Source organism: Asparagus officinalis, chromosome 9, assembly GCF_001876935.1.
Source record: "Asparagus officinalis chromosome 9, Aspof.V1, whole genome shotgun sequence".
In the NCBI taxonomy this organism is placed as follows: domain Eukaryota; kingdom Viridiplantae; phylum Streptophyta; class Magnoliopsida; order Asparagales; family Asparagaceae; genus Asparagus; species Asparagus officinalis.
In genome coordinates, this window is record NC_033802.1 from 9,503,559 (window position 1) to 9,519,615 (window position 16,057).

General features: G+C 37.0%; 1 protein-coding gene across 2 annotated transcripts; it reads right to left on the minus strand.

The window, feature by feature from the left end:
* On the minus strand, positions 318-6,826 carry LOC109824223 (uncharacterized CRM domain-containing protein At3g25440, chloroplastic). 2 transcript variants are annotated; one of them, XM_020390760.1, is made up of 7 exons: positions 6,630-6,826; positions 6,376-6,532; positions 4,865-4,960; positions 4,730-4,819; positions 3,513-3,828; positions 1,657-2,064; positions 318-997 (listed from the first exon to the last, which is right to left on the minus strand). In XM_020390760.1, exons 3-7 carry the CDS (start codon positions 4,948-4,950, stop codon positions 449-451), a joined length of 1,449 nt encoding a protein of 482 aa, XP_020246349.1. In that variant the 5' UTR covers positions 4,951-4,960; positions 6,376-6,532; positions 6,630-6,826; the 3' UTR covers positions 318-448. The 2 variants fall into 2 exon arrangements, with proteins under 2 accessions (XP_020246349.1, XP_020246347.1); XM_020390758.1 differs by lacking the exons at positions 6,376-6,532; positions 6,630-6,826 and adding an exon at positions 6,143-6,162.

Sequence of the window (16,057 nt, forward strand, 5' to 3'; positions counted from 1 at the left end):
TTGAAGGATAAAGCTGCAAATTAGATAGATATTGGGGACATAGAGGTAAATAGCTAAAACATAGGCTCAAAATTTTAACTTGCACCTACTCTAATTAAGGGTAAAAACCGCAAATTTCTAGTGTGGTAATGAATTAAGAATGGTTTATTAGATGTTTTAGGCTTTATATGAGATAAATAGCTAAAATATAGACTGCCTAACTAGTTTAGTTTGAAAATACAAAAAAAAATTCAAAGGACTTGTTCCCTTTGTCTTTTTTTTCTTTGGTTTAGATTCATTAGAATATGTATTTAAAATAATTCAGCTTAAACAATTCATTAATCATTATCATTTGGATATATTACTCCATTTCTTCAAATACAAATGCTAACCAAGTCATCCTCAATTCACATAGTAATGAAAAACCAAAACAAATTTACATGTAAATCTCTTTCCAAAAATTTAGAAATCACCTTCTCTTTTTATTCAATAGAAAGTCAGCTCTCAAGAAAATCTGGTCAATCTCATCCAAATCAGATACTTTTACATTATTATTTTCCGGTGAATCACCTCTCTTTGCTGCAGCAGAAATCTGGCGCAAATGAGTCTCAAAATCAACTTGCTCTTTATCATCACCACCTGAAGAAAACTTTTCTAAGGTGTTCAGATATAGAGGTGTTTCTTCTTTCTCCTCTATTTTCCCTTCATCAGTATCCGTTTCAAATAAGTCAGAGAGAGCTTCAGATTCTGACAGAATATCAGATTCCTCCAAGGATTCGTCTCCATCAAGTTCTTTTTCTACTTCTTCATCTTGAAATTCATCAGAGTTATCAAGTAGATGATCAGATCCTTTGTCATTGATACCTGTACCGAGAAGTTCTTTCTCTGTTGAATCCTTTACTTTGTTTTCACTTATTGTTTTCATTTGTATCTGAAGACTTTCGAGGTCTTGTTGGAGCTTCGGAATGAACCTTCGAACAGCTCTTAGGGCATCTCTGTGCTTGGATTTATCGAGGGCCTGAATGAAAGCACAAGGTACATTACTCTCAGATTATAATTAAAGAAAGGTGGCTCGTAGTAACAAAATGAAAAAAGGACAGAATTAATCTTAGGGCATCCCATATTTAGTTGAGCATCACGCTCTTATTAGCACTACAATAACAATAAAGCTTTTATCCCAAAATTTTGGTGTCAAAACTATATGAAACATGCCCCTTCACTGAGTTCTGTTTAGGGTATCTCCTCCACTAAGTTACTCATTATCATATCTATCATAACAGCTTCTAGCCCAGTTCTCTAAGTCCTACATCTAATCTTCCTTTCTCCATTAGTTACAATTTTATCACTTTCTTACACTTGGTGCATTTAATGGACTCTCTTTAGCACTACATGCTTATAAATCTCATGATATTGGCATTGTTGGAAAAAGTCAGAATGCTTATGGATAGCTTTGCGAGCATTTTAAAAAAAGCAAACGAAAGAATAGCACTTAAAACACTTTTCTTTATATACTTCCTTATGTGTCCAATATAAACATCCTTCCTAAGTTTTTCTCATTTTCAGTACAACAATACACTATTTCACTTTCTTTAGTACATAAAATGGAGCCCATGGGTAACACCAGGCATTCCACTAATACAACATAAACTTCAAGTAGTGCTTGGTGAAAATGCATACCTTCTTCCTGGACAGTGTGACCTTAGGTGACATGATCTCAGTTGGTGGCTGCGAATAATTCTTTCCTCTATACATGATAATCTCATTATCCTCATGTATCTCAAGCACAATTCCCCCGCTTAATCTAGCGAGCTCAGCCGCAATTTCTCGAACCTCTTCTGGAGTGAAGGTCTTCACAATAACCTTCAGTGTCTGATGCTTCTTCCAGTGCAAATGCATGTTAAGAATTACTCCTTGGAATATCCCACGTCTTCCCACAGGGACATAGTTCTTGCACTTGTGGCCCATTTTTAGTAAGTAGAAATGCTCTTCTGGTGTAAGAATCTCTGGGTCGTGTTTAGTTTCAGATGATTCTGAAGGTTCAATTTTCTTTAATGCCTCAACAAGTCGTTCTTCCTTTTTTCGAGCCTTTAAAGACATCAAGCAAATACATTGTTACAAAGGAAAGGGAAAACACATGTTCTGTAATCATTCGAACCATTTAAAGTATAGAATACAGTTCAATGGAACATTTAAGTCCAGAAAGTCCCAAGTTGCTTTCAGGTATCGTTGAGGGACAATAGATATGTAGGTCAACAAATACACCAAGTCAACTTAGCTCACACGTTGGAAGCATTAAAATAATATGAGTTCTTCATGAGACTTCATCTCGATATCCATCTTAATCTTTTTGCCCATATAATCACAAAAGTGAAGCATCTTTCTAATCAATGAACAAACATGACAAAGAAATAAGACGTTCTGCAACTCAAACAAGGAGTTGGAATTAGGTGAAGTACTCAGATGCAGAAGCAAAATTTTGTACAAAAGCATAGCAAGTAACATTAAGGGCATGTTTGGCAACTTTAAATTATAATCCACTTGGCTAATAATCCACAAATGGATTATGAGCTAAGTTGATTGTAAGCCGAAGTGTTTGGTAAAGTTAGTGAATTATAATCCACTTTCAATAGTAGAGCGTTTGGCATATGGATGGCTTAAACGCCATCATCATTGTCAAAACAACCAAAAAGTGTATAATGTGGTTAGAAAGAGATAAAATGGGACTTCGAAGTTTGTGAACTAATAAGGGGTATGTTAATCTTTTACTTGGTCAAAACTTCTGGCTTAGATGCCACAGAAAAATAAACTAGGGTACCCTAGCTTATTTTAAGGCTTATATGCCAAAATAATCCATTTGGCAAACATGTCGAAGTGGCTTACAAGTCACTTTGACCACTTGCCAAACATGCTCTAAGAGAAGCTTTGCCTAGAGAATAAGATGAGAACCAAAACCATCACCAGAATACAGATCATGAGAAAGAACTCTCGCAAGCAGAAAGACCATTAATCTTGAAGGATCAGGACAAGATAAGCGGCTCTGCAGGTCAAATGGAAGTTTGATGCTTTATCTTCAATTTGGGCGACCAAATTAAGGCCGGCAAAAAACCAGTTGGTTTAGATTAATCTAAACTCTAGGAGAAAGCCGATAGTTTCAACAGATATCTATGGAATCTTAGAGATCTTTCACGATAATTCCACAGAACTAGGATCACTTATCAAGTAGAGCTCTTTTATGCAATTGGAAAGTTTAGGGATTTGATCACATGCCAAAAAGGGTGAAAAACAACCTTGCATCTAAAGGAGGGATCAAAGAAAATCCTGTATTTCTAAGAGAGAGGTGAACAAAAGCACTCCCCAAACAATCTTCTCTAATTTGGTACTTCTTATATTATTCCACAATAATGAACATCCATCAAGAAAATTAGTTGCTTCCAGATTCTATACATACAAATTTTACTCAAAATCATGTGACATGCAACCCTTCCTCAGTTTTGCAAAGTATATAAGAGCAAATAAAAAAGGAACAAATTTACCTTCCTCAATTTGTACAAAATCTTTTCTTCTGCGGTCATCCTTTCATACTCTTTCTTCTTCTTCCACCTCAAGGACTTCAGAAACTTTACAACTGCTCTTCTTCCTTTCAACTTTTTCCTTTTTACTTTTGTGCTGCCATTGGCATCGACTGTCACATCTCCTGTGCTACTATTTTGAGCCTCCACTACTTCGCTTGTGTTGGTAAGATGCCGGCTTGTATGAATAGTACAAATACGAGTAAACCGGGTGCATTCCAGTCCACTAAGAAACCTATTTACAGATATTTGATCGAGAACCTTGCAAAAAGGGGCAAGACTATAATAAAGAATTAGGATACTTCAGTTGTGATGGATCCTTCATCATTGGGCAATTAACAGATCTCTAAACATGAGACAATTGAGAAAAAAGTGAAATAATGCCAGAGAATGTGCCAATTAGTAGAAATATTTTAACTAATAGTTACCCTTAGGTGTATTGTAACTCTACCCCATAACGATTAAACCCTATATGAAAACAAGCCTTGTTAACAATATTTGGAATTAGCTTAATGGTTTTTCTAACATCAAAAAGGTCTATATGAGCACGTTCTACTCTCTTCTTCTCTAGGTATTGAACTTATATTAGGGTCATTTGCACTTTAATATCCCAATGTTCCACTCTATTTTAACTTCGATACTATGAAAGTTCTATTTTGACACTTGATATCCCACAGCAAAAGAAAATGTTGATGTTAATTCTGTTGAAGATACCACTATAGAAAAGTGAATAGGAAACAAATCTTCTTACCACATTTCAGCATTCTTAGTGTAGGAAGTGAGAAATAAAGGTAGGGCTTTGCAATATCAAACGATCAAATTAACATCAAATTGAAAACTTTGGGGTATCAAATTGTCCAAATAAATCTTCAGGAATCAAAGTTTAAAAAGGTTGACACATTGGGTATTAAATTGCAAATAAGCTTTTAAATCCTGGGTTATTGTTCCGCAATAAAAATCGGGGTCTGAAAATAGTCACATAACAACATTAGAATCTACAAAACTAAACCAAAGCCTCAAAAGTTAAAATTGGGTATCCACTAGTGTCATGAAAACGCAACACCAAATCCTAAGTCACAACAATAGAATCTGCCCCATTTTGTAAATAACCATATCAGCCATTAACAATGGCTAATTCCAACATCAGCTTGAAACAAAGAAATGGGCATGCAGATTCTCACCTTGATTCCCTTTCAAATTTAGTAAGATTTCCATAACCAGAATTTACACTCCTCAAAGCCCACGATTTGTTGCATGGGTCTTCTTGATTCCTTTTACTAAATGGAATGCATAAAGGTGTGAGCTTTGATCAGTACCTGAGTCGAGGAAAGTTTGAAAGAAGCTGATGATGACTTGTTCTCCTCGGTCTCAGCCTTTGGAGGAAGAGAGAAGGGATTGCCATGGACCTGAAGCTGAGAAACATAAAGAACGAGAACTCAGCGTTTGTGTCTCTGTAATGAAGAAGAAACGGGCCGGGTATTGTTTTATTGGACTAAGAAATACGGCCCATGACCTTTTACTGCTTTAATCGGACCAAATCGTAGGCTTTTGTTGAATTTTTCACTTATTTATACCCCTCTAATCTATGATCTTTCTAAACTGTGCCCCCACAATCTTTGTATTTGTAAATTTACCCTCAAAATCATCTCACTACTAGATTTCTGACTGGGCTACGCTAAAATTTCTATTCAACCATCATTTTGTATCGCCATAACTGGGAAATCCAACACAAGAAGCCCAAGACGAGGGTCCCACTTCTGCTTGGTTAGCTTATAGTTAAATTACACTTAACAAAAGAGCATAGAGCAGTTAGGATGAACAAAATTTAGTGGATTGATGGCAAATGTGATTCTACCTGTTCTTGCAAAATCATGGAAAATATATAGGCATGTTTGGCAACTTTGGATTATAATCCACTTGGTGGAATTATAAAGCCAAGTGGATAACAAGCTAAAGTGTTTGCTAAATTTAGTGGATTATAATTCATTAGTGGAGCGTTTGCAAATGTGTGCCGTCTAAGTTATCATTATTGTCAAAATGAATAAAAGCATTTAATGGGTGTTGGAGAGAGATAAATGGGGTTTGGAATTTTTAATGAAATGATGAAGGGGTTTATTGGTATTTTACTTGGTTAAATTTTATGGCTTATAAGTCACCAAAAAATAATGCATCTTTTGATTGTTTATAAGCTAAAATAAGCTAGTTTGCCAAACATGTTTAAGCCACTTCGACCATTTGCCAAACATGCCCATAAACCATGACATTTAAATGCGACTTTGCAAGTTAGCTTCATACATCCTAAGTGATCCTTTCATGTAAGATCTATGCTACTAGGGGTGCATTCGGTTCGGATACGGTTCGAATATGACATTTGTCATAACCATAACCACTTTCTAAAAACGAATACGGATACGATTCAGATATTCATCGGTAAGAAAAAAACATTATCATATTCGCATTAAACGGAAACGGATACAGTTCGGATATTAGAGAGTCGGATACGGATATTAATCGGATATTTGGGAAATAGATATGAATATGATATGACAAAAATTACATATGATTTTATTAACTCGCAAAGTAAGACAATTTACCTCATAGACTTTGTTGTTATTCTGTATGACAAACCTTAGAACACCATTAAAAGTAACTTTCAATCAGCTATTGGAATCAGAAGAAAACTTTGACTGTAACCAACAACAATAATGCTACGAAACTGAAATAAACTCCATAAATCATCAAAATCAAGAGGAGATTTCTAATGGGCAATGTATCGAACAGTTTGTGGGCACGAATATAAAGAACAAAGATAGAAAGAACAAAGTACCTCGAGTTGCCGCCTGCTTTGAATCGGAGCGGGGAGGACGAGGGTTTCAGTATTCAAGAATGAAATCTTCGCTTGAGGGAGAGAGTCACAGCGATGTGCGGAGAAGTTTTTATCATCGTAATGTGTCTGAGACTGAGCAAAGCGTCCAACGAGACTTCTGGATTGTTACAGGGGGGAAAACTGAGTTTTTTTTTAATGAAAAAACTGATTATTAGTTGTGAGCAATACTGAGATCCTTTTCCCAAGCACTTTACCACTGAAAATAGACTATCCATCAAATTTATTGAGCACTCAGAATTTTAATAATTCATTTGCGAATTATAATCTAAATTCCTCAAGCATGCTCCAAGGCGGAGGGGAAGCGCATACGGACGCCGAGCCGGAGGTGGAGCTCGGAGACGGAGGCCAAGCTTAGAGGCGTGATAAGAGTTTTTTTTTTTTTTGTGTGTGTGTGTGTTTTTTGGTTGAATTAGGGTCGGTTGCGGATAGCATGAGTATATGTTATAGACCCGACCCAATACAAGTATTATACTTAGTCTATTTCAAATATCCGGATATCCGGACCGTTTCCGTAATTTCGACCCGATAATCGTATTCGGATAAAAAATCTAAATCGTAAACCATATCCGATCGGTTTTCATTTTTTCCTATCATATCTGTTTTATGAACGGATACGGTTGCAGTCGGTCCGGATAAATCCAGACCATTTTGCTTTTGTCATAGAGTTAGTATCAACTAAACAATACAATAAAACATGACATTCATGAACATTATCTCTACAATATTGCTTTTTATTGGTTGGTTTTTTGACAGTCTTTCGTTATTGGATGCTATGAAAATTATTAGTAAGCAGTATGTGTTGGATTTAATCTAATAAATCTATTTGTGGGCACATATGATTAATCAATGTGTATTGCTATCTTTCAGAATAACCCACTAAAGTGATCAATTAAGTTGGGTTAATTTGGTATTTAAATAAGTTATATGTGCAGATACCAGGTTGTAATTGTAATTTATTGAGGGGCTAAATTACAAAAGTACAACATCTATAAATAAGGGGTTATGGTCCCTAACCTAGGGTTACATTCTCTAATTCTCTTCACCCCCATCTAAGAGAGAAATTCGGATTTTAGAGGAACCCTAAGGTTAGAAGATCATCAAAAACCCAAATCAAGATTTCATCCATGGATTCAGGTATAAGCTTCCGCTCTTTTGATTATTGTTAATCTCTTTGAATTAATCATGGCTATATGGTTTTAGATCTCAAGTTTTGATGTAGATATAACAAGTGGTATCAGAGCCACCTTGATTAATTCTTAGGGATTTAAGTTTTATTGGGTTTTTGATCTTAAATCTCTGGTTAAAGATTTAATTTTTGGGTTCGGATGAACAGTAATGTTCTCGGATGAACAGTAGCGAAAATTTTTTTCGGATGAACAGTAAAGTATTTTTTTCGGATGAACAATAACTGAAAAATCGCTGGTGAACAGTAACTTTTGGGAATTTTTTGGATTTTTCTTTGATTTTTCCTTCAATTTTTTCCAATTCTGGATCTGTTTTGAAAAGAAAAATCAAAGGTTTTTTGGGTTTGTCGGCGGCGGTTTCAATTTGAAACCCTAAGGGTTCATGGCGAAAATTAAGGAGGTGGTTACCTCAAACGAACCTCGCGTTTGTTCAATTTTAACCGAGCTTCGCGCTCAACGAACCTCGCGTTCGTTCTAAGGTGAACCTCGCGTTCAACTCAGGTGAGCGTCAAGCTCAATTTCAACGAACCTCGCGTTCGTTCCCAAGGTGAACCTCGCGTTCAACTCAGGTGAGCGTCAAGCTCAATTTTTTAACGAACCTCGCGTTCGTACTTCAGACGAACCTCGCGTTCGTACTTCAGACGAACCTCGCGTTCGTACTTCAGACGAACCTCGCGTTCGTACTTCAGACGAACCTCGCGTTCGTACTTCAGACGAACCTCGCGTTCGTACTTCAGACGAACCTCGCGTTCGTACTTCAGACGAACCTCGCGTTCGTACTTCAGACGAACCTCGCGTTCGTGCTTCAGTCGAGCCTCGCGTTCGAACTTCAGACGAACCTCGCGTTCGTACTTCAGACGAACCTCGCGTTCGTACTTCAGTTGAACCTCGCGTTCATTTTTTTTAACGAACCTCGCGTTCGTTCCCAAGTTGAACCTCGCGTTCTTTTATCAAACGAACCTCGCGTTCGTTCATTTTCAGACGAACCTCGCGTTCGTGCTTAAGTGAGTCTCGTACTCAATACAGTCGAACCTCGCGTTCGAAGTTAAGGGAACTTCGTGTTCATTATGGTTAAGCCTCGGCTTTTCATGGGTCCACTTTGGTATACTTAATTTATTCAATTAAGTTATGGGCCCTAATTAAGCTGTGAGACCCCAATTAAGTTTTTGGAAATTCAGTTGATTTAAATTAAAACTTTTTAATTTAAATCTAATTTGGTTTTTAATCAATTATTTAATTCAAATATTATGACACTAAGGTATTAAGGTTGTCTCTCACTCCAATTGATTAATTGAAACAAGAAGTTGCCAAAGTAACCTCTCTTGTGTAGATTGTTCATGAGGAATGTGAGATGTTTGTGTGTATGCTTTCGTGTAAATATTTAATCGGCCCAAAGGAAGGTTAATATTTATTTAGACTGTATACACATCTGCGATGATAAGCGTGTGACAATTATAAGGTTTACATGTGAATAATGAATCGATCCAAAGATAGTTTCATTATTTGACATGAGTTATTGTCAATGTTTGATCATTGCAACAAGGTATCACTTACAAGTTAATATTACTGTCCAAAGACTTGATATTAATGTTGTGCCGGTATCTTGGATGGGGATTGTCATTATTTGAATTTTATTGATTATGGTTATTGATGTGAGCATTTTTGTTTTATTTCAGCTAATGCATCTGCTGCAACAATTTCTGCTAACATCAACTCAATTCCCATGCTAAATGGGACAAACTTCAAGGTTTGGAAAGAGAACATATTAATTGTTCTTGGCTGCATGGATCTTGACTATGCATTAAGAACTGAACAACCCCAACCTCTCAATGCGGATAGCACTCCTGATGCAAAGAAGGAGCATGAGAAGTGGGAGCGTTCAAATCGCATGAGTCTTATGATCATTAAGCGCGGCGTTCCGGAAGCCTTCAGGGGCATAGAATCCGAAGGGATTACTAAGGCTAAAGATTTCCTTGCCGAAATTGAGAAGCGTTTTGCGAAAAACGATAAGGTAGAAACAAGCACGCTTTTAGCTCGCTTGATTTCAATGAAGTATAAGGGCAAAGGAAATATCAGGGAGTACATTATGGAAATGTCTCATATTGCTTCAAAGCTTAAGGCACTTAAACTCGATCTTTGTGACGAGTTATTAGTGCATCTGGTTTTGTTGTCTCTTCCTGCACAGTTTAACCAATTTAAGGTCAGTTATAACTGTCAAAAGGAGAAATGGACTCTAAATGAGCTCATTTCATACTGTGTGCAAGAAGAAGACAGGTTGAAGCAAGATAAGACAGAAAGTGCTCATTTGGCCTATGCCTCTAAGGATAAGGGCAAGAAAAGGAAGAATGATAAGGAAGCTGCTAAGGGTCCAGTTGAGAAGAAACAACATAAGGATAATCAGGGTTGTTTCTTCTGTAAGAAGCCTGGACATGTAAAGAAGGACTGTACAAAATATCACGCCTGGCGTGATAATAAGGGTACGTTCCTTGCTTTGGTCTGTTCTGAGGTTAATTTAGCTTCAGTACCTAGAAACACTTGGTGGTTAGACTCTGGTGCTACTACTCACATAAGTGTTTCTATGCAGGGTTGCCTGAGCTACCGAAAGCCAAGTGATGTTGAAAGACACATCTTTGTGGGCGACGGACAATCGGTAGATGTGGAAGCAATTGGGCACTTTAGGTTGTTGTTAGGAACTGGTTATTATTTGGATTTAAAAGATACTTTTGTAGTACCGTCTTTTAGACGGAATTTGGTTTCTGTTTCTGTATTGGACAAATCAGGTTATTCTTGTTCATTTGGAAACAGTCAATTCAGTTTATCTTTTAATTCAAATGTTGTGGGAACCGGTTACTTGAGTATTTATGACAACCTATATTTGCTTGATACAATTGCTTCTTACAATGAATCCTTGCATGTGGAATCACGTGGTACTAAGCGTAAATTAAATAAGGAAAATTCGGCGACATTATGGCATAAGCGCTTAGGTCATATCTCAAAAGGTAGAGTTGAGCGTCTTGTGTCTGATGGCATTTTGGATTCCCTTGATTTTTCGGACTTCGACGTATGTGTTGAATGTATCAAGGGAAAACAGACCAAAGTGAAGAGATTAGGTGCCAACAGATCTTCGGATGTCTTAGAATTGATACATACGGATATTTGTGGGCCATTCCCTACGGAATCCTGGAATGGTCAACAATATTTTATATCATTCATAGACGATTACTCACGTTATGGGCACCTATATCTTATTCATGAAAAATCTGAGTCTCTGGACATGTTCAAAGCCTATAAAGCTGAAGTTGAGAATCAACTCAACAGAAGAATTAAAACCGTCAGATCTGATCGTGGTGGTGAGTACTACGGTAGATATGATGGTTCAGGTGAACAACGTCCAGGACCATTTGCTAGATACCTAGAGGAATGCGGTATCGTCCCACAGTACACTATGCCGGGTTCACCTAGCATGAATGGTGTAGCTGAAAGACGAAACAGGACTCTTAAGGATATGGTAAGAAGTATGATTGCTCATTCTTCTTTACCAGAGTCACTCTGGGGAGAAGCACTTAAGACAGCAGCTTACATTCTGAATAGAGTACCAAGTAAAGCAGTTGCTAAAACACCTTATGAGCTTTGGACTGGTCGAAAGCCCAGTTTAAAGCATTTACATATTTGGGGATGTCCAGCTGAGGCAAGGCCTTATAGGCCAAATGAAAAGAAATTGGACTCCAAAACAGTTAGCAGCTACTTTATTGGGTACCCTGATCGCTCTAGGGGCTATAAGTTTTATGATCCCACTATAAGGAATATTTTTGAGACGGGAACAGCAACATTCTTTGAGGATGTTGAGTTTGGGGGGAGAAATAAGGTTAGAGACATTAGTTTTGAGGAGGAATTGGCTTCAGATCCAATCCATACAGTTACTTTTGACAATATTCAGGTTCCTATACCTGTTGTTGCTCAAGAAGTAAATCCGGAACCTCAAGATGATAATGTTGAACAACTCCCTGTTCCAGAAGAACAAACTCAACAACCTCAAGAACCAGTGCCATTAAGGAGATCCACGAGAGAAAGGAGAAATGCTATTCCGGATGATTATATTGTATTTCTCCAAGAACATGAGGAAAGTAGTGGAATGTTAGAAGATGATCCAATCAACTTCTCTCAGGCCATGAAAAGTTCTAACTCTCAACAGTGGATTGATGCCATGAATGAAGAGTATAAGTCTATGCAAGACAATAAGGTTTGGGAACTTGTCCCATTGCCAGAAGGTGCAAAACCAATTGGTTGTAAATGGATTTTTAAAACCAAGCGGGATGCAAACGGTAATGTGGAGAGGTATAAGGCGCGTCTTGTGGCTAAAGGCTATACTCAAAAGGAAGGCATTGATTATACAGAGACTTTCTCTCCGGTTTCATCGAAAGACTCTTTCAGAATAATCATGGCACTTGTTGCTCATTATGATCTTGAGTTACATCAGATGGATGTTAAGACTGCATTTCTCAATGGAGACATTGATGAGATGATTTATATGGTGCAACCAGAAAACTTTGTGTCAGGAGACCCAAAGAATATGGTTTGCAAATTAAGGAAATCCATCTATGGACTCAAGCAAGCTCCTCGTCAATGGTATCATAAGTTTCAACAAATAGTTATCTCGTTCGGTTTTGAGATGAACATTGTTGATGACTGTGTATATCACAAGTTCAGTGGGAGTAAGTATATTTTTCTGGTTCTGTATGTGGATGACATCTTGCTTGCCACTAATGATATAGGCATGTTGCACGAAACCAAGAGATTTCTATCAAAGAATTTTGAGATGAAAGATCTTGGGGACGCCTCTTTTATATTAGGGATCCAGATACATCGAGATCGCTCTCGGGGTATTCTTGGATTATCACAAAAGAGCTATATCGATAAGGTACTTAAAAGGTTTGGCATGCAAGATTGCAGACCAGGTGACACCCCTGTTGCTAAAGGAGACAAGTTTAGTCTCAATCAGTGCCCTAAAGGTAACCTTGAAATTCAGGAAATGCAGAAGATTCCTTATGCTTCGGCTGTAGGAAGTCTAATGTATGCTCAGGTATGTACGCGTCCGGATATTGCGTACATTGTTGGGATGTTAGGCAGATACTTAAGCAACCCTGGTATGGATCATTGGATAGCAGTCAAAAGGGTTATGAGGTATCTTCAGAAAACAAAAGATTACATGCTCACATACAGAAAATCAGAGAAATTAGAGGTCATTGGGTATTCGGACTCTGATTTTGCTGGATGCCAAGATAGCAGGAAGTCTACATCAGGCTACATTTATATGTTAGCAGGAGGAGCTATATCATGGAAAAGTGTCAAACAAACACTAGTAGCTTCCTCCACTATGGCAGCAGAATTTGTAGCTTGCTATGAGGCATCCAATCAGGGAATATGGCTGCGAAATTTTGTCACGGGACTGCGCATTTTGGAAAATGTTGAAAGACCACTAAGGTTATATTGTGACAATAAATCTGCAGTAATGTATTCCAATAACAACAGGAGCTCAACTAAGTCAAAACATATTGACATTAAGTTCCTGGTTGTGAAAGAAAGGGTACAGAGTGGACAGATATCCATAGAGCACATTGGGACAAACTCCATGATAGCTGATCCTCTTACTAAGGGATTACCACCTAAGGTCTTTCATGAGCATACTGCTCATATGGGTGTGGTATTATTTGAGGATATTATGTTTTAGTGGGAGTTTGTATTTGTGGTGCTTTATGTTTGGTTGTATTGTCTGATCAGAATAAAGTATTCAGTTAAGACACTCTGTTACATTATGTTTGGTTTTGACCTCACTAAGGAGGACCAGTTGAAAATAGACATGTACTGATCATATTGCATGTAATTTTCATGCTGCACATCCATGATTGATCTATGTCATTTGATTGTATTGGTATATGTGACCATTGATGGGTCGAGTCACGATAAATGTGACGAAGGGCGCTTTGATCCTATATTGATATAGTCAATGGACGAGATTGTTCGGAAATACCATTTCAGTGATAGCAATTTTTGAGCTCATAAGGTTATACACAGTTTAAGGAATCATATGGTGCCCAAGTGGGAGATTGTTGGATTTAATCTAATAAATCTATTTGTGGGCACATATGATTAATCAATGTGTATTGCTATCTTTCAGGATAACCCACTAAAGTGATCAATTAAGTTGGGTTAATTTGGTATTTAAATAAGTCATGGGGTTATATGTGCAGATACCAGGTTGTAATTGTAATTTATTGAGGGGCTAAATTACAAAAGTACAACATCTATAAATAAGGGGTTATGGTCCCTAACCTAGGGTTACATTCTCTAATTCTCTTCACCCCCATCTAAGAGAGAAATTCGGATTTTAGAGGAACCCTAAGGTTAGAAGATCATCAAAAACCCAAATCAAGATTTCATCCATGGATTCAGGTATAAGCTTCCGCTCTTTTGATTATTGTTAATCTCTTTGAATTAATCATGGCTATATGGTTTTAGATCTCAAGTTTTGATGTAGATATAACAGTATGGAGTTAATCCATATGCACATGTAAACAACAATAAAAATGCTAGACATCATTAAAGATAAGAATTTTACTACAAATTATTCATGTACTTCTTCAGTTCTACATCAAATTTATTGATGATTTGTTGTAGAGTGCATAGCTAATTTCTCTTCTATTAATGCTGAATTTGATAGGTAGCTTATTATGAAAATTTTATTAAACAACTGGAATTGCCATTTCATGATATTAAGAAATATACCCTATTGTAAAATTTCATATACTTTATCATATTAATGTCGAATTATTACCTGTATTATCCTATGAATCTTGATGCCTACGATCACACAACTTTACAAGCATTTTACCTGTATTATTCTCTTATCATAATCAACAATATCTCTGTTATTAAGAATTCTCATTAAGAGTTTATTTAAATTGTTTACATTCCAAAATGAATATACTCCTTTACACTTATGCAGTCAAGATATATCACATTATGGATTCTGATGGCGAACGGAGAAAATTGAAGAAGTTGGTTGAAGTCCAAGCACATATGAGAAATGTGCAAAGTGTAGTGGCATGGTGGTTCCTATTTTCATCTCACATAACGAAATTTTACATTGGAAAAAATCACTAATAGAGCGATATTTGATAGATTTTTATTCTAAAAGGAAAAATGCATACTGTCTAGCATATGCAAGTGAAGTAACTTGTTATGATCAGCTTAGAATGTATAGGAGCTCTTTTAGGAAGTTATGCACTATGCTGCAAAATGTAGAACTAAATGATACAAAAAATATGTTGGTAGACGAGCAAGTAGCAATGTTTCTACATATTCTCGCCCACCATGTGAAGATTAGAGTCATAAAACAAATGTTCCAACATTCAGGGGAAACTATTAGTCAGAATTTTACTCATGTGTTACACGTCGTGATACGTCTACACGATATGTTGATTAAGAAACCCGAGCCAGTGCCGATTGACTCAACAAATGCGAGGTGGAAATGGTTTAAGGTAATCTACAATATAAGTAGCATTTGTATTTATCAAATTTTATAAGTAATCTAACACATTAAAATTTCCCTAATGTCTAGAATTAACTTGGAGCTTTAGATGAGACTTACATAAGGGTGAGGGTAGCTGTGGAGGAAAAATCTAGGTATCGAACACGAATGGGTGAAATTGCTAAAAATATTTTGGGTGTATGTGTAGGCATAAAAAATTACCTATAAGTTCCCGGATATAACTCAAGACGAAGATGATATGATTAAACGTAATCATCTAAGTCAAAGAAGATCATCTGATGCCAATAGAAAGTAAAGGAACGCGTGAAAAGACGAAACAAGAAGCGACAAAACGTGCAAATTAACGAAACGCGGAACGAGACACGCATCAGTATGTCTCACATGTGAGACACATTATTGTGTCTCGCCGGCAAGACACAACATGTGTCTCGCACTCATGTGCGAGACACAAAGTGTGTTTCACCTAGTCAGACTCCCACAACGTGTTTTTTGATAAGTTTTTGAGATTCGTGCGGTCCAGTGGCTTCCTAACTACCCTGGGAGTATCCTTACACGCTGGAGAATCATTATTAACTGAAGATATGACCAGATCACGAGATCTTATCCACAAACACAATATCCGAGGACTATAAATACCCCCTAGTGTCCATATGCACGGGTGGAAGGGATGAGATCTGAATTCTTAGGTGAGGTTTTGACATTTTTAGCAGAGAGACACGAAATTAAGAGAGAAAAAGGCAAGATCTTGGCGAACTTCAGCATAAAAATGAAGATTTCGAGAGATCTGTAGGCCTTCACCTCTTCCTTTGAGATCAAATCTTGTTTTGATCTCAAGAAGAGTATTAATCTCACCTTGCTGAGGTTATTTACTTCTATTCTTATTTCTAAA

What these genes read in the sequence shown, in the direction of transcription:
- LOC109824223 (XM_020390758.1), bottom strand. An exon ending in TCAAACTTTCCTCGACTCAG is followed by an intron (nt 4,820 to 4,864) that starts GTACTGATCAAA and finishes ATTTAGTAAAAG; the next exon opens with GAATCAAGAAGACCCATGCA. An exon ending in TTTTGTACAAATTGAGGAAG is followed by an intron (nt 2,065 to 3,512) that starts GTAAATTTGTTC and finishes ATGTCTTTAAAG; the next exon opens with GCTCGAAAAAAGGAAGAACG.